Source organism: Pogona vitticeps, chromosome 1, assembly GCF_051106095.1.
Source record: "Pogona vitticeps strain Pit_001003342236 chromosome 1, PviZW2.1, whole genome shotgun sequence".
Classification (NCBI taxonomy): domain Eukaryota; kingdom Metazoa; phylum Chordata; class Lepidosauria; order Squamata; family Agamidae; genus Pogona; species Pogona vitticeps.
Window position 1 is genome coordinate 250,600,765 of NC_135783.1, and position 19,838 is coordinate 250,620,602.

Sequence of the window (19,838 nt, forward strand, 5' to 3'; positions counted from 1 at the left end):
GGCAGAAGAGATGGGAAAGAATCATCCAACCAACAAGTAAGAAAGGTATGACGGGAAGTGAGAAGAGAGCCGAGATTCTATTTAGCAGGCATGAAAATTCTTCAGGAACCCAAACCCCATTTTAACGCTGAAATTGGGTTTCGACTTACAATGGCTCACATTACAGCCATCACGAGGGAACCAATTAGGTAAGTACTGAGAACTGCTGCACTGAACTTGTAGAAACGCTTAAAGAAACCCGATGTCCCAGAAAGGCCATGAGTCTCCCGTGACCTCAGCCTAAGAAGACCTGAGCCACTAGTAAGCACCGGCATCACTGAAACTTCTCACTGTTCAGAGGTAGGATGTAGGCCTGCTACACAAGGATCAGGCTGGGCGATACCACACAATTCAACAAGACATATTTAAGCCCATTTTCAGCTTTCTCTGTGAAATCAGTATAGCCTTAAAGCACCTGCATGCTTCTGGGAATAATCTAGCCAAAACAAGTCTGGCCACAGGAAACAGCATGCTTTTGGGAAAAGTAATTTGGAACCCCATCTTTATAACTTGATTTGTGTTGGGGATCCAAGGTGTCAAGAAGGCTGATCTCCTTTTGTTATCCAATAATCTGGCAGTTACCACAAGAATGAAAATTTCTAGTTAAGAGGATGTTCTGAAGTTATTTGATGCCAGTGAGAATTTATACAGCCTTCAGCCGGCAACTACATCAGCCCTTAATAGCACTGCTTAACATCTTCCTTCACTTGAAGTAATATTTCATTTTTATTATGGACAATTTCTTTCACGGCCTTTAGAAAGTATTTCATCACATCTGCTATCAATATTGCATACTGAGATTATCTTCTCAGTGATAGAAATCTATGATTTAAACTTGGGATTTGACCTTAAAAAATTATATGGAAGTACTGCCTGAATACTAAGCACTCATTTTTGCTAAAGCTCTTTGGGTTTGTAATATTTTCCATTTAAGTCACTGTAAAGGCAAAGGGATAAAGAGGGCCAGGACCAGACTTCTATTCCCAATGATCCCTAAATCTTACTGGGTCACCTTGGACCAGTCTCAGCTTCTCACCCTTGGGATTGCTATAAGTAGAAAGTGAGTAGAAAGAACTGCCCACACTAGTGATGCACTAGAGGGACCATGAGTTCTTCAGAGGAAAAGATGGACATGGATGCTTCAAATATACAAGAAAGAGAAATGCCTACATATTTCATTGCAACAACTATTAACACAATTGTACACCAGTCACTACCAGGAGAAATAACATGGTATGACAAGTATCAGCACAATACACACAAAAACTTTAAATCAACAGATTTCATGAAGGCTTTCACAGCCAGGATCTAATGGTTGTTGTGGGTTTTTTGGGCTCTTTGGCCGTGTTTTGAAGGTTGTTCTCCCTAACGTTTTGCCAGTCTCTGTGGCCAGCATCTTCAGAAGACAGTACTCTGTGCTCTGGTGTAGTTTGCTTGGGTGTGGAGTATTTGTGGCTGTGAGATAGTCTTTTGTCCTATTCAGGAAATGGGTGATTAGTGTGTCTTGTTGTAGACCAGCTAATGACACCCATCTATCACAGTGACAGATAATCTCTTCTCTGCACCTCGTGGCGCAGTGGTTAAACCACAGTACTGGAGCCAAAACTGTGCCCACGACCTGGGGTTCAATCCCAGGTAGCCGGCTCAAGGTTGACTCAGCCTTCTATCCTTCTGAGGTCTGTAAAATGAGCACCCAGCTTGCTGGGGAGGAGGTCAGTGTGTAGCCAGCATAATTAACTTGTAAACCGCCAAGAGAGTGCTTGAAGTGCTATGGTGTGGTATATAAGGAGCACGCTTTGCTTTTTTTTTATCACAACAATACACCTACAACAAGACACACTAATCACCGATCTCCTGAATAGGACAAAAGCCTATCTCACAGCCATAAATACTCCACTCCCAAGCAAACTACACCAGAACACAGAGTGCTGCCCTATGAAGATGCCGGTCACAGAGACTGGCGAAACGTTAGGAAGAACAACCTTCAGAACATGGCCAAAGAGCCCAAAAAACCCACAACAACCAATCAACAGATTTCTTTCATTTGGATCTTTTTCTATACTGGATTTGTTTATAATCTTTTAAAATCTACTGTAGCTTGCTTTGTTATTCTCAGTGGCAAGAATCATAGTTGTGAAATACGGGCATGTAAGGGAAATCGGGCAAATGATTTTTTAAAACTTTCTGGCTCTCTGTTGAGTCCACACACACAACTAAGTATGCCACTGAATGTATAAGCTGGGTATGTCTGAGCATGCCACCAACATCTAGAACAACTGTGGACTCCAGTTAAAATTTTTTGGATCTACACCATGTAAATCCAATAAGTAGTGGACAATAAAAACAATAGCAGCAACAATACCTGCCCCTTGAAGCCTTCAGCCATACCCTCTAATTCCTATGCCCTATAACACGCCCACAAAAACAGGAAATCAGAAGCAAAGCTGCTGGTTTAGCCGACATGCCCAGTGCTAGGAATGATGGTGTGCACTTGCAACATACACTCCAGGCACCCATACTTTACCTTGGTCATTTAGGCTCAACTCCAGATAAGAATGATGCTGTGGCTAGAGCCAGCAAATGTGCTCTACCTTGTCTCAATCTGACATTGCTTTATGGATCATGCAGGCATTATATTTTTAGAGAAATGCTGCTCTGAATATCTGCTCAGAATGGACTCAGCAGTCATAGAGGAACACCTTTTTGCCTCCTTTATCATTATATCCAATAAAATAATCCTATGTTTAAGCAGATTTTCCAAATATCTCACTTATGAATTAACAAAATAACACATGAGAAGGACTGAAGCAGCAATTCATAGGAGAGGAAATATGGGATGTGGCAGATCTTTAAAGAGATCATGAATATTACACAGCTGCTCTACTGAGCCTTACTGTCAAAGGATGTGATTCAAAGAACCATGGAGCCTAGTTCTGTAAACCCAAGAGGACGCTAAGCTTGCTATTCTTAACCACCTGCTCCAAAAAGAAAACTACCACCACCATATGTCAGGCTGCTTTTGGGAATGGTAAGCTACTCAAATGGGATGGTGTGTGGAAATAAAGAACTCCACAGCATATGGGAAGCTGTTGGTTCCTCGGTGACTGCAGAAATAGGACTTCTTGTTTATGCATAACTTGGTTTTTATTTTTCTTAGAACAGAATATAAGAGCAGTGCAAGGCTACAAGACAAAACAAAACCCAACAGTATTTACTAAATGAAAAAAGGGGCAAAAAGCCTGCTTGTTAAAACAGGGCTAGAGAAAAAAGGTTATTGCAGACAAGACAACACTGCAAACACATTATCCACATATATTAACAATGTCAATCTCCCACTGAAAACTTTTAAGAAAGGGAACAAAAAAAGCAAACAAGCACAGGTCACTTACTTCAGTAAATGTTGCGCAACTGAATGGTGAGCTGAGAGGCGGCCATCATACATCTCATCAGAAGCCCACTGCATAATGGCCTGGTGCATTCGATACTGCACAGTGAGCATCTTCACAATGCGGTTGCCATACATCTGAATCAGCCGCTCCATTAAGCTGAGGGAAAAACCCTTCGTAGCAGCCCTGAACCAAAAGAGGAATTAACAAGGCAATTTAACCAAGGGGGAATGACAAATTATTACATGCTGTCAAGTCACTTCTGACTCAAGGTAACCTAAGAAGGTTTTTAAGATATGTGACACAGTATGTTAAAGGTTTACCACTATCCCCTTTCTGTGAGATTCCATGGCTGAGTGGGAATTTCAATTCCAAAAAACAACTCAGGGATTTAGAGAAAGCGGCATAACACATTGAGTAATTTTGATCTAGTACATGAATACTCAAGACCCGAGCTGGTGTTCTCCATTCTCAGCAGGGACTATGCCACCTCTATTTTAGACAAGTTCAAGCGTGTTACAGATATGATTTGCATGTTAACTAAATAAAAACCCAAGCAGTGACGTGAAAGTGCTTGATGCCATTTTACATGGGTAATCAACATGATGTGATAACAACAGCGAACATGATGCGTTAAGATGGATGGCTCAAACTCTCCTGCTATGAACTTTCCTCTGGGACTGCAGTCAATGACCTTTCTCTCTCACCTACCTGACAAATCCTGTACAGATCTAATGAAATAAGAGGAAAGCCTACAGCTATATCTCATACATTAAAAAAAAAAACTTTTGTCTCAAGGCTAGGCATGAAATTTTCTAAACTATCTTTTTTTAATGGAATCTTATAAAATGTAAAAGAGATAATAAAGATCATTATGGGCTCCAAATAAAATTTTCGTATATGTTAACACTACTGTTTCCAGGGCATTGTGCAACTCAGTGAAGGCTATGCCAGATTACTCTTGAATTAATCGAGACAGTTTTCATTTTTAAAAGACATCTAGTATGTTTTCTTCTCTCCTAGTTATTGCCAATAACTACTAATTCTGAAGCAGGAGAAAGAAGGTATTTTCTATAGGTTCATTCTTATTTCTCGGGACATCTACCTTTTTTAAAAAAAGACATTCATTTGGCAGGAAGACTCCAAGTAGGGTTTCTGAGAATGATCTTAAAATTAAGGAAGGCATGCAAGGGAAACAAAAGAGCAAGATTCTGTTTGTGTATCTCACCGGGATACTAGACACATGAAATCCTTTTATGGCAAGCTGTAACATCACCACTTAATCTCTCACCACAGGTTAAGGCAACTGTAGCACAGATCTGCCAGATTTCAGGCTTTGGCCCTTTGAATTGCAGGGAATGGGGTACAGCTGACCTGGCAAGTCTCAGTTTTAATATTCAGTCTCAAGGTCCCAGGTATGCCAATTCAATATGCTCAAAAGACTCCCCACCTGCATCTGCTATGCTTTAGAGCTGTTGCTGCTGCTCAGATTCATATGTTAGGATATATCTCTACTTTTTTACTTGCTTTGGTTGTGAGCATCATAGGGCACATCCAAGTGGAGCATGTACAGTATTCCCCTATATGTAGCCAATTGTATATTGATGAGATCAGTATTTTTCCCAATAAACCAGACAATGTAAGCCTCACACCAATACCAATAGTGACAAAAAGCAGGGCTTTCAAGTGTAAAAAATATTTCCAAGAGGTAGAAAAGGTTGGTTGGCTTGTTTCATTTTGTATTGAGATGTCCAGATGGCAAGAGCTTCTAGGGTCCAAAGCTTTCAATACCAGCTATTCAATTAGTAAACACACTCCAGCACAGAACATCATGTTCAGAGGATTCTAAGGATTTCCTCATTGTTTTCCAAAAAGTTGGTATGAAATGCAGCTGATTCGGAAAGGCAATTAGGAGCAGAATAGCAGTCTTGAAGAGGATATAGACTGGAATCTTTCAATATTGGCACTTATCTACTTAAAAAAACACATATACACCAAGCAAATCTATCACAAATAGTAATTAAAGAATTACTCTTCTTCCAACTCTGGTTGAGCAAACACGTGTTCCTTTTCCTTTCACCAATGCTGTGGCTTCCCAGTTATGTTTTGTAGCCTTCACCTACAAGCTCTTCCAAAAGACTTCGAGTGACAGACTATTTATAGTATGACTTTACTGGCTTCATTCTGTCTCCTGGAGGCCTAAGCTGTCACATATCATTTTGTCATTATTGCTGAAAGGCCTGAATTTAGGTCCCAAACTCTCAAGGAATGAAATGACAATGGCCTGGCATCCACGAAACAACAGGAAAAAAGACAGAAGTACAGAAAATAAGGAGTTTAAACCTGCAGACATAAAGAAATCACTTTTATTTTCTTTAGGATTGGTTCTCAACAGCATTTCGAAGCAGTGTTCAAATGAGCCTGAACCCGTATATAAGGAGTGTGTGTGGACATGGGTGTGTGTGGCACTTGTCCTTCAATACAAGTTACTATTACAGATCAGTGTAGCAAGGCCAAAGATAGCCTATCCGATTGAAAAGATCAATTTTCAATTTTCAGCATCATTGAAGCAATGCATCTATGAGTGTTTTGGAAACAAATTTGTCTCTTGGCTTGCAAACAGGACTGCATCCATGGATGAAAGCCCAGAAACAGCGTTCTTTCAATGGAATTGCCTGCACATGGCAATAATTCTTAGCTGGTGTGTTGATTCTAGTGATAGACTTCCAGATCCACATTAGTTCCCCAGTGAAACTCCAGAAAGCAGGTTCCTCCAACTTGCTCCTCTGAATACTCACACTGCTGCAGATGGCCTTAGTACAGTAGTCCGTATACCATGGATACCTGGAATCACAGATAAAGGAGCCCTGTATATATATATATATATTAAAAAAAGAGGCGGGACGAAGGCCACAAGGGTGCACCCTTGCATGCTGTAAACAGGGCTGAAGTAAATTGTGGGAAAGTGAAACTGTGGATACTGGTCCCATGGATACGGGGGGTTGGTTGGTTCCTAATGTACAAGCTCCCACTCCTCACATTTCACTGTTCATGCAAACAAACAGGATACTAAGGTGATTTGTTTTTCGAATCAGAGTTTAAATGACTGACGATAAATATTGTGCCAGCTGAGCAATTTTTTAAAAAAGCATTAGTCTGTGGGTGAGTGGAGAAGGGAGAGGATTAAGAGTAATGGAGAATCCCAAGCCCCAGTAGAGACACAGTGACATTAAAAGTGAGTGGGTATAATACTGAACACAAAGAGAAGGCATATGATTCTAGTCAAACTTAGCAATATATACAGAAATCTAGTAACAAACTGCAGAAGAAAATATAGTGGGTTGGGAACACACATACCTATGTGATTAGAATGCCCAGTGATTAAAACACTGTGGGAAGAGATATTTGCTTATATTCCTAACACCAGCTTTGATGTCTATTTATCAAGGAAATAATGGACAAAATCCTGTCGCATGAAGTTATGCCAGCGTGCCTGGAATAATTAATATAAATGAATTGAATGCTCCCCCACTTCAGATTCTGAGATTCCCTTAGAGCTCCCTTTTGCCCTCGAGGAGCCTTTAAGGGCCTTGGGACTTCTTTCCTTTGCTTCTCTAATTTGGTTTCCGGTGTTTTTGTATTACTCGTTGTATTTGATGCTCTCTTTATTTTTTCATTTTCCCCCTTTAGTTAACTTCCAGCTTCTACTTTAAAAAAAATCTGCATATTAATTTTTTTAATAGGCCTTAACCCAATAGCTACTTTCAGCTTAAAAAGCCCCATGCTATCAACCACTGAATGATAAATTGTGACTTAGGTAAATTAGAATGATTTGATAGGTCTACTCTAGTTGGGTTCAGCAGTTTGATTCAGGCTATGTTTACCACTATGACTGAAGTATAGAAAGGAACAACCTTGTAATACATTTCAGGCATTATACAGTAGTAGATACATGTTTTATTTAAAGTGCGCTGTGTGAAGCATCGCCAGGAGATATACTGGCATGCTATAAGCTAAAAAATCAAGCAACCACAAATCTCATCGCAATCTAAAACTGGAATAGTTCCATCATCAAATACTTCCCATCTGTACTTTCTTTGTTGCCACTATGAAATGAAACAAATTCTGCTGAGAGTCATAGAGCCTTATTACCCATGACTAGTTTATATGTTTGTCTTAACTGACTGGTTTGTTTAGAGATTTCCCAGATGTAATACTTCATATTATATTTGAAAGACTGTACTGGATCTATAAGGTTATATCCATTTTGCTTAACCATAGAAATATGGCATTGTACCCAAAACATCTCTGTAGGGATCTGTAAAAAAAATTATTATCTCTTCCATCATTAGTAACAAGGAGGATATGAGGGCAGACAGAATCAGATACACATAGCCAGTTAGACTGAGGCCCGTGAGCACTGCCTTCCTTATGCATTCAGCAGTAGAGTCCTTGCTTAAGTAATATACAACTGTGTGAAAGGAACAGACACCAATACTGAGAACAGCTGGGAAAGGAGTATTTTGCAGCAATACAAGAGTCTATATCATAATTAAATACTATTTTGATGGTACCAAAATTAGAAAAAAACTGGCATAATAATTAAGGGAGACAGGAATCAATGGAATGCAAGAATGGAACAGAAATTTATATTGTTACGTGCCATCAAGTCACCTCCCACTTAGAATCACAGAATCATGAACAGGGGGTCACCAAAATGTCATGTCCTCAGTAGATTCCTTTAGTAAGTCAGACTGGTTTGTATTTGGTCTTCCTGTTTTCTTGCTGCCTTCTCATGATGTGCCCAAAGTAGGATAGCCTTAGCTTAAACATTTTTGCCTCCAGAGATAGTTCAGCCTTGATTTTATTTTGGACCTACTTGTTTGTGTTTCTGGCAGTCCAGGGTATCAACAAAGTTCTCCTGCAGCCTGGTATTTCAAACATCCCCCTCCCGTCAGCTTTCTTCACTGTCCAGCTTTCAAACCTATACATGGTGACCGGGAATACACAAATGTAGATGATCTTGGTCTTGCTCTCCACTGACACATCTTTACATTTTGTGATCTTTTCCAGTTCCTTCATTGCTGCTTTTCCGAGTTTCTTCTTCTGATTTCTTGGCTCCAGTCTCCACTTGGACTGATGACTGAACCAAGGTATACTAAGCCTTTAACAATCACAATTTCTTCATTGTCAACATTAAAGTTCTGTAGCAGAGATGGTGGCATTGGAATTCAAACATCCCCGTGCAGCTGGGCTTAATGAGGGTCCGGCCCCTGGGACCAGACCATTCACTCATGCATCCTGCTGTGGCACCAGTCCTGATCATCCTTCCACTCGTGCCCAGAGTGCCGCTCTCTTCCTGCTCGGATGGCCACTCAGCAGCCGTGCAGGGAGACTTGTCCTCCCGCCCCCTGCCCGGAGTATCCAGCCAAAGATGGATGTGATTGGATGTGATTGGAAAAATGAGTGGCACCAGCGCCACAGCAGGATGTGTGCGTGGATGGTCCGGTCCTAGGGGCTGAACTTTCTTTAAGTCCAGATGCAGGGATATTTGTAGTTGTGTATGAATACCCCCATCTCTAATTCTGCTGTTATTCCACACAATTTAGAAGCCAAAACTTATATACCAAAGAAAAAAAGGGCGAAAATGGTTGGGGACTAGCGCCACAGGAGATTCTGTTTTTAAAATCACCACTCCCAATTCTCACTCAAGCTCAAATATTGAGATCAGTTACACTGCAAATCCCTCCATCCAGCAAATCATCTCCACATATGTGTTTACGTATGCAGAGAAGGGGAACAGAAGGTTTACTAAACTGAGATAAATGTCCCAACACAGATATACTAACTATAGTATAATGGGAAACAACTGTTCAGTAAAGCTGCCTCGTGTCGAGTTTGCTGGATTATTGTGTTGATCTGAAAGGAGAGCATCCAGGAGGAAAAGACCAGCCGACAGTGCAAAAGAAACTGGCTTTGGCTAAAATGAGACATAGGCAATCACTGCAATGACACTGTACAGAAGGTATATGAGAGTTAACGGCTAAATCTGAACAGCAGTGTAAATGAAGATAGTGATGAATTAATTAGGAAGGAGATATTGGGAGGTGGAAAGGCAAGAATCAAAATGAGCAGATGAAAAGCATTAACAGGACTGAATTTTGTTGGCATAAGAAGCAGCATCTTGGATGGAATCTGTTATCCTACAGAATGGCCTAATATTTTACGGCCTGTCCACACTGGGAAATTTGGTGCAGTTCATGCTTAAATTCTTTTTAAATCTTAAATGTGATTTGTTTTAACTCTCACTTAAGAGACCTCTTCTCCCATGCTACAGGTTCACAAAGAGCAAAATTTACCCGGTTTACTCACGAGTAATGGTAAGCTGGGTTTACTCACCAGTAAGGAGGCTGCCACGACAGCAGCTGAGGACAGCTGCAGCATGAGGGGAAAACACTGGCGTGAACTTGGGGGCATAAGGTAGGAAGGAAACCTCCCTTTCCCCGCCTTTCTCCTCAGTCAGGGATGCACTGGGGCTCTGCTTCTTTGTGTGGTGGAGTCCATGACATAACCCCCCCTTCCCTGCCTTTTGTCGTTTCCATTATTCTGGAAGCTGGGGTGACTTTTCTTTTGTTGTTGTTGTTTTTGTTAAATAAAGTTAAATAAAGCAAGTGGCAGATCAAATTGGCAATGCATCATCCTAGCACATCACTAGAATTTTGCTGTGTCAGTTAGGGAACCAAAAGTGAAAATAGTGGAGGGGTTTTTTCCCCACCCTCACTTTCAATGTCACACCCACCTAATACATTTCAGGGTTGTCACTACATTTCATGCTGCCCCCAATGCCATTTTGGTGCTGGGTAACTATCCCCAGGGGCTAAATGACGAGTTATTTCGGATTGTGCCGAATTGTGCCAAAAAGAATGAAAGCCCTACCCTTGTGTCAGAAGGGTATGCAACAGCTCTTGAAGGGGAAGGATGGATTGTTCTAACTAGAAACATGTGTGGATCCTGCCATTTGGCTCGATCCAAACAATGCCAGCAGCGATCCATATAATATATGCCAATGTGAGCAAGCCTCAGTATACTCAGATTTTAATTTTATCTATTTGAAAAACAATAGACCAGACATTCTCAATAGGGGCCACATCTAAGAGGGCCACAGACTGGGCGGAAAAATCTTCACACACCATCTTATGCAACTTATATAATCCTGATTTGGCCTATTTTTCTTTCATTTTGTATTTATGATCACAGTGAAAAAAAGGTTGAGAATGGCTGCACTAGACTATTTTTAGGCAGGCTTTGAAAACTATTTTGGCTCCACTAGGCTTTGATAACTACGTACTTTTATTACTCTCTTTGACTCTTAGATTAAAATTTTGCAGAGCTCTTTAGCCGCTTGCTTGCTTGCTTGTTAGTTTGTTTACTTTATATGCCCATCTTTCTCCTGAGACTGGACCCATGGCATTTTACAGTAAATACAGTATCATTAAAAGCACAATGGCTAAAATCCTGTTGCACAGCTATACAAAAGGCATATTTTTTACAGCTGTAAATAAAGAAATTTGGATAGACATCTGTTGACATGGAATCATGTGATTCTGATACAACAGACAACATCTATAGGGATTTCTTGACTAATTCCATCAATTCACTTCTAAAAATTATGCCTTTTGCATAACTGCACAACAGGATTTCAGGGAGTAAGTTGTAAATATTAGAATTTCATTAAACACTCATAATGTTAAGGTGAAAACACTTTAAAGGTATTTCTAACACACACACATCAAGTATACCTTTGGGACTACATACAGTGGTGCCTTGACTTACAACCATAATCGGTTCCAGAAGACGGATGTAACTCAAAATGGTCGTAATTCGAAGCACCATTTACCATAGGAATGCATTGGAACTGCAATTAATCTGTTCTGGCTGAAGGGGAAAAAAATCACCCCAAAAAATCACCGCAAGACTCATTGGAAACACGATTAATCCCTTCAGGCCGAACCGGGGGGCGGGGGGAAGCAATCAAGCATGAAAGACCCATTGGAAATGCACAGAAAACAAACAGAGCAGATTGGAAATGCAGCGAGAACAAAGGGGGCAGGTTGGAAATGCAAAGAAAACAAAGGAAAAAGCAAGGGAAACATGCAGGACCCATTGGGAATTGAGGGGAAAAAGCCAAAAAACAAACAAACCCCCAAAGACCCATCAGAAATGGGGAACCCCCCCAAAAAACAACCAAACCCCTCAAGACCCATCAGAAATGGGAGGAAGCCAACAAAAAACAACAACCCAAGACCAATTGGAAATGGGGGGAAAACCCCCAAAAGCAACCAAACCCACCAAGACCCATCAGAAATGGGGGGACCAAAAAACAAACAAACAAACCCCCAATACCCATTGGAAATGGGGAAAAACACTCCAAAAAGAAACAAAAAACCCCAAGACCCATCAGAAATGGGGGGAAAACCCAAAAAACAAACAACCGCCCCAAGACCCGTCATAGCACAGAAACATAACTCCCCCAGCCCAAAATCACCCAGCAAAAACAGTTTTAAAAAGCAAAAAACAGCACCTTACCTTACAGGCAGCCTGAAACCTCCCTACAAACACACAAACATGCTCAGAAGCAGAAGCGAGGCAGTCCCAAGCCTCCTCTGATGCACACTCTAACTCCGTGGTCCCCAGCCTTGGGCCTCCAGATGTTCTTGGACTTCAACTCCCAGAAATCCTGGCCAGCAGAGGCGGTGGTGAAGGCTTCTGGGAGTTGTAGTCCAAGAACATCTGGAGGCCCAATGTTGGGGACCACTGCTCTAACTCCTGGGGTGAAAGAGCTACAGCCTCGTCGCCACCTACAGTTAGAAATTTGAATTTCCCACCTTCCCCCCTGCCTTTTTCTGTTCGTAAGTGGAAGTTCTGGTTGCAAGTAGAAGCAAAATTTCGTGGCCAGAGCTGATCGTAACTCAAAATGGTCATAAGTAGGGATGTTCGTAAGTCGAGGCACCACTCTGTGTTTGTGTGTGTGTGTACACATACACACAATGCTGCCTCGCATAGCGATCGCTCCGTATAGCGATGAAATCGCTTTGCGATGGACTTTTTGACATCACAACAGCAATTGCTTTGTGATGGTCCCTATGGGGAAATTTCGCTTTGCGATGATCACGGGGAAGCGATCATTGCAAAGCCCCCATTTTTGCACAGCTGATCGGCGGTTTCAAAATGGCTGCCAGAAAAACAAAACGGCCACCCGTTGTTTTGCCTCGCTTTAGAGGCACTGAAAATGGCCGCCCCTATGGAAGATCTTCGCTTTAAGGTTAGATTTTAGCCCATAGGAACGCATTGAAGGGGTTTCAATGCATTTCTATGGGCTTTTAAAAATTGCTTAGCCATTTTAAAAAGCCCCCCCACACACAGACACACACAATATGTAATTTTTGATTGCTTCATGTTCTCAGGCCACATTTTAAAAAAATGGTTTATATTTAAAGAAAAAGTATAAATCAACCTGTCCCAATCCAAGTTTATGCACCAACCACCAATGCTGAGGAGACTGAAATTGACCAATTTTATGAAGACTTACAACACCTTCTAGAACTGACACCAAAGAAAGATGTTCTTCTCATTCTAGGGGACTGGAATGCTAAAGTAGGGAGCCAAGAGATAAAAGGAACAACAGGGAAGTTTGGCCTTGGAGTTCAGAACGAAGCAGGACAAAGGCTAATAGATTTCTGTCAAGAGAACAAGCTGGTCCTCACAAACACTCTTTTCCAACAACACAAGAGGCAACTCTATACATGGAAATCACCAGATGGGCAATATCGAAATCAGATTGATTATATTCTCTGCAGCCAAAGATGGAGAAGTTATATACAGTCAGCAAACACTAGACCTGGAGCTGATTGTGGCTCTGATCATCAGCTTCTCATAGCAAAATTCAAGCTTAAACTGAAGAGAGTAGGAAACAGCACTGGGCTAGTCAGGTATAATCTAAACCACATCCCTTATGAATACACAGTGGAAGTGAAGAACAGAGTTAAGGAACTAGATTTGGTGGACAGAGCACCTGAAGAACTTTGGATAGAGGCTCGTAACATTGTACAGGAGGCAGCAACAAAAACCATCCCAAAGAAAGGAAATGCAAGAAAGCAAAGTGGCTGTCCAACGAGGCCTTAGAAATAGCAGAGAGGAGAAAGGAAACAAAATGCAAGGGAGATAGGGAAAGTTACAGAAAACTGAATGCAGACTTCCAAAGAATAGCAAGGAGAGACAAGAGGGCCTTCTTAAATGAACAATGCAAAGAAATAGAGGAAAATAATAGAAAAGGAAAAACCAGAGATCTGCTCAGGAAAATTGGAGATATTAGAGGAACATTTTGTGCAAAGATGGACATCATAAAGGACAAAAATGGTAGGGACCTCACAGAAGCAGAAGACATCAAGAAGAGGTGGCAAGAATACACAGAGGAATTATACCAGAAAGATTTGGATATCCTGGACAACCCAGATAATGTGGCTGCTGACCTTGAGCCAGATATCCTGGAGAGTGAGGTCAAGTGGGCCTTAGAAAGCCTGGCTAACAACAAGGCCAGTGGAGGTGATGGCATTCCAGTTGAACTATTTAAAATCTTAAAAGATGACGCTGTTAAGGTGCTACATTCAATATGCCAGCAAGTTTGGAAAACTCAACAGTGGCCAGAGGATTGGAAAAGATCAGTCTACATCCCAATCCCAAAGAAAGGCAGTGCCAAAGAATGCTCCAACTACCGTACAATTGCACTCATTTCACATGCTAGCCAGGTTATGCTCAAAATCCTCCAAGGTAGGCTTCAGCAGTATGTGGACCAAGAACTCCCAGAAGTACAAGCTGGATTCCGAAGGGGCAGAGGAACCAGAGACCAAATTGCTAACATGCGCTGGGTTATAGAGAAAACCAGGGAGTTCCAGAAAAACATCTACTTCTGCTTCATTGACTATGCAGAATCCTTTGACTGTGTGGACCACAACAAACTATGGCAAGTCCTTAAAGAAATGGGAGTGCCTCACCACCTTATCTATCTCCTGAGAAACTTATACGTGGGACAGGAAGCAACAGTTAGAACTGGATATGGAACAACTGATTGGTTCAAAATTGGGAAAGGAGTACAACAAGGCTGTATATTGTCTCCCTGCTTATTTAACTTATATGCAGAATACATCATGCAAAAGGATGGACTGGAGGAATCCCAAACTGGAATTAAGATTGCCGGAAGAAATATCAACAACCTCCGATATGCAGATGATACCACTCTGATGGCAGAAAGTGAGGAGGAATTAAAGAACCTTGCAATGAGGGTGAAAGAGAAGAGTTCAAAAAATTGTCTGAAGCTCAACATCCAAAAAACAAAAACAAAACTAAGATCATGGCCACTGGTCCCATCACCTCCTGGCAAATAGAAGGGGAAGATATGGAGGCAGTGACAGATTTTACTTTCTTGGGCTCCATGATCACGGCAAATGGAGACAGCAGCCACGAAATTAAAAGACGCTTCTTGGGAGGAAAGTGATGACAAACATTGACAGCATTTTAAAAAGCAGAGACATCACCTTGCCAACAAAAGTCCGCATAGTCAAAGCTATGGTTTTTCCTGTAGTGACGTATGGAAGTGAGAGCTGGACCATAAAGAAAGCAGACCGCCGAAGAATTGATGCTTTTGAACTGTGGTGCTGGAGGAGAATCTTGAGAGTCCGCTATCAATTCTCATGAGAAGAGAAGAATCCTTGGAAAAGACCTTGATGTTAGCGAAGTGTGAAGGCAAGAGGAGAAGGGGACGACAGAGGATGAGATGGTTGGACAGTGTCATTGAAGCAACCAACAGGAATTTGACCCAACTCCGGGAGGCAATGGAAGATAGGAGGCCTGGCGTGCTCTGGTCCATGGGGTCACGAAGAGTCGGACACGACTGAATGACTAAACGAACGAACAAACGATCCATCCAAAATGTTGCCCCACCCATCTAGTAACCAGGCCACTACTCTGGGCAGTTTATAGCATAACACCATAGACACAAATAAAATTCAGTAATAAAATTTGATAATAAATATCAAATTAGAACAGCGAACAACAGAAAATCAATCCAATACTAATTATAGATACCAGATACTATACTGTATCCACTACTATTATTATGAAGTGATAGTCAAAGTGAATGTCACCAGGAAAGTTTTACTTCATATTCATTTACAGTAAAATAGAACTTACTTCTATATTTATTTGATTTTTTCTCCTTTTTGATTCAAATTTGACAACACAGGAAATAATGGACTTGTCTGAATCATGTGTTACGTACTTACATAACATTATATACTCTAATGTAGCTTGTTTCTACACTGCCCATATATTATTCTTTGTCAAGAGCACCAGAAATATGAGGTAAAGAAGGCCACACATCTGCAGAATATTTGCATTAATACAAATTGGATTCTATAATCTGATGAGAAAAGGGATGTACATTTGCATTCAGGTCTACGTACAGGCAAGGTAGCAGAGGTATATGGCAGGGGTCATGTTGCTGATGGCAGTTTTAGGAAAACGTTACTGGAGTTTGGCTTTGGCAATTAGCTTTTAGCTTCAGCTAATATTTTAGCTTCAGCTAATATTTCCATTTGAGGGCGAAACTGTATTTCACAAATGAAATGATCTTTTACAAGTGGTTTGGCAATGAAATTTAAAAAAAGCTAAAACAGGCCCTGGTAGGTTGGGATTTTACTGTTGATTGGGATATGAGATAAAGAGGATTTTGAACCTTAGTTCTGTTCAGTTCTCATTCTAACTAACTTACAGGACTGATGTAAATGGTACTGCTTTGACCTTATTTGGAGTAAATCTAGAATGGTACTGACATAAATAAACCAAATCCTAAGTTTGTGCACACACAAACCATAGACCTTGTCAATTTCCATATATTCAATAACTGCTGCATAGACATATTCCTGTCTAGGTGCTAAACTGAGCAGCATTAGATTCCATCCAGTGCGTTCATGAAGCTACTGTTTGTAGTTCAAGGAAGCTGAATAGCTGAGACGATACCGATTATACTTTTAATGTTCATAGTTGATTCATGACAAAACCATGATGTTGCACTGTTTATATTACCATTTACATTTTAAATGAACATTTTATTGGAAATGTTCCTTTTAAAGTTACACTATATACTTAACATATAACAATTACACAACCAGCTGGCTGGATAGTTCAGTGAGTTAGCTATCTGACTGCAAAGCCAGAGGATGTGAGTTCAATGCCTGCTATGCATCTCAGAAGAGCCAGACTACACGGCCTTGGACAAGCTGCTGTCCCAAGATGCCCCCAGAAGAAGAGAATGGTAAACCACGTCCCTACCTGGGAAACCCTGAAAAGGGTCACCATGAGTCAGAATTGACGATGGCACATGATGATTAGCTATGCAACAGTAAGAGCTGTTTCAACAGTGGAATACACTGCCTTGGAGGGTGATACTCTCCTTCATTCACTCAATCACCGTTAAGAGTCCCTTCAAGTTCCTACAATGATATGATTCCTTTCCCCACCCTCCATGATCTTCTCAAATTCTCTATGCCATTAAACAAATTGCAAGATCAATCTCAGATTAAGCAATTCAAGTCTGAGCTGATGGACCAAATACTTAAATAGTTGCTTATTTTTCCTGTACTCTACTTTAATCCCACCCCTACGATCTTTGCCATTTTAAAACATCTTCATTTATTCAGTTTTCCCCAGGCAAAGGCGTTCCCATTTTATTGGCTTTTGCATTTAATTAGAAGAGTCATCTGTCTAAGCTTTGTGTCACCTAATCTAATTGAAATGCTGGACAACAGATATTCCTTGCTCTTCAAAAACAAAACCTGATTAAAGTAGCTTTTAACGATATTCTGTTACCACAGAAAACAAAGGTTCCTGAGGTTGTTTTCTTTAAACAGCAATTTTATTGCCCAGACAAAACAAGGTATCCTAAAGTATAGTAAATATATTGCTCCCATATACAAATCCCCAATTACAATTAAGATAATTTTAGTAACAAAATTAACTAGCAAATTCAAAAGCTCAGAGAGTCAGCTATTTCCTTTAATCAGTCTAAAGGGCCACTTTCTGTTTAAAACAGCATACTTGAATATTACTATGTGTGAAGACCTGGATACCAGATGAACTTTTATAGACATCACCCCTCTTACAAACCAGTGTTATTTTCTCTAGGCTGTAATATGAAACCAATGAATTTTAATTTATCATGAATTTCAGCCTACGGCTTGAATTTGTATAACAATTGTTTATTACATGTGCAAATTTATCATTACCAGGGCACATGCACTACCATGGAACAAAGCTTTGTGAATAGTCACCACTTTCATTTCCTCATTTCATTTCCCTCTTAGCTCATTGTTGACACTTTACTATTTCCCCTGATTTCCATAATCACAGTTTCAACATGTTTTTTTTTAGGGACAACATCTCTCAGAAGTCCAGCCAACATGACCAATCACATTTTCAAGCTCTACTCTCAATGGTGCACACATGTTATCTATATTTAGGACACAAGATCAAGTCATATCTTCAGCAGCATAGCTATTATGTGCTGGTATATGCAGTGTCCTCTATCGTTCAGATTGTACAGGAATTGAAATGAAAGACACAAAACTGGCCTGTTACCTCCTTCCCTACCCTTTTCATTTCCCTGTCCTTCACATCTTTCTCTTCCTTTATTCCTCTCTTTTGTCCTGATTAGCAGGGTTATTCATACAGTATCTTCGCCCACTAACACAGTCCTTCTGCTTCTCAGAACCATCAAGCTACCAGTATCGTGACAGCTCCTACAAAGTACAGAGGAAGGTGAACATCTTTTGTGAAGAGACACTCTAAAAGTACATTATCCAAGAGAATTATTACCTTCTTCATACTCTGTTATCAAATCACATCCTCTGTAATGGCAGTTAAGTGCAATAAATGCACAGATGTTTTCCACCTTTCTGTATTTATGTGTGATCTAGGGACTCTAATCCATGGTGTAAAAACTAAAGTAGGGCAACACATTTTCAAGAGCAGCAAAATGCTATGAAGCAGTGAACAAGCTTTCAAATCTTCGGAACGCTTCATTAGACAGGAGGTTAAAACAATACCCAGGGGTTCAGAAGAGGAGTAGTACAGTTCTTCCTCAGGCCTGCAGTTTACAGTAAATCTAGCCAAGTCAAACACTGATTCTAAGAGAAAATGCCAGTGATTCATCACCCCTCTTATACTTGCTATGAATTTGTCCACCATGTTTCCTGGGTAGCCTGGAAAAAGAAGATGCTCCAGAGGTTCTCTGCAACCATTTGAAAGCAAATGGAATGAATTAGAAGGCATCCAGTCTGAACAGCAGTTGGATTACAGGTCTAGAAGATTGCTGATGTCTTTTACAATAATTGTACATAACACAGTGAGATCCTTGGGGCAGAACTTATTGGTAACTCAGCTGAACAGATGTAAATCAGTAAACACTATTGATCTCTCAAGCTCATGTTTCACCTGAAATCTATTCAACCAAAAGGAAGCAAAACATATCGTGTCATGGATCCAAATGTTGCTTAAAAAAACAAGACTCAAATGTTAGCTCACAGGACAGCAGAATATGGAAGAGAAAAAATAATTTACTCTTATGCAGCCTATGAAAAAAGGTGGCAAAGTTTATTTATTTATTTATTTATTTATTGGACTTATATACCGCCCCATAGCGCTACAAGCACTCTCCGGGCGGTTTACAATTTTTAATTATACAGGCTACACATTGCCCCCCCAGCAAGCTGGGTACTCATTTTACCAACCTCGGAAGGATGGAAGGCTGAGTCAACCTTGAGCCAGCTACCTGGGATTTGAACCCCAGGTCGTGAGCACAGTTTTAGCTGCAGTACAGCGTTTTAACCACTGCGCCAAGTTCAGAAGTCATGATGTCTTGTTCTAACCCCCAAACCAGAATGCTTATTCTGAACTCATATTTTTAAAAACATATTGGGCAAGGAAATGAATAAAGCAACTCTCTCCCCCACACCCATCCCCTTTCAGTATTTCAGATTACAGGCATCCCTACGATAGTTCAGCAGCAGAACAGCCCATTTGGTAATACACATAAAATACAACAACTCTCTGTTCACAACATTAAACAGTTAAGAACTTTGGGGGAAAGATTAAATGTATAAGCCAAAATTCTTTTCCACAAAAATGGCTACTATTTCTCCAAATATTCATATTACAGAAACTTGTCTTGTCCTTAATTTATTTATTATAATGAACAGCTTTTAGGAGTCATAGTTGTGTGCTAATATTTATTCACAAAAGTGAGTAAGGCAGAGGTTGAGTCTTATAAATTTCTCATCTTTCCTAAATGAGAAACATAAT

The 19,838-nt window shown here is 40.5% G+C and overlaps 1 protein-coding gene across 2 annotated transcripts in view; it reads right to left on the reverse strand.

Moving 5' to 3' along the window:
* Window positions 1-19,838, reverse strand: part of IGHMBP2 (immunoglobulin mu DNA binding protein 2) — a 108,759-nt gene that overhangs the window by 56,845 nt on the left and 32,076 nt on the right. For both annotated transcript variants that reach the window (XM_078383592.1, XM_020784088.3), the window contains exon 9: window positions 3,429-3,611. In XM_078383592.1, coding sequence (XP_078239718.1) covers window positions 3,429-3,611 — 183 coding nt within the window. The remainder of the gene's footprint in view (window positions 1-3,428; window positions 3,612-19,838) is intronic.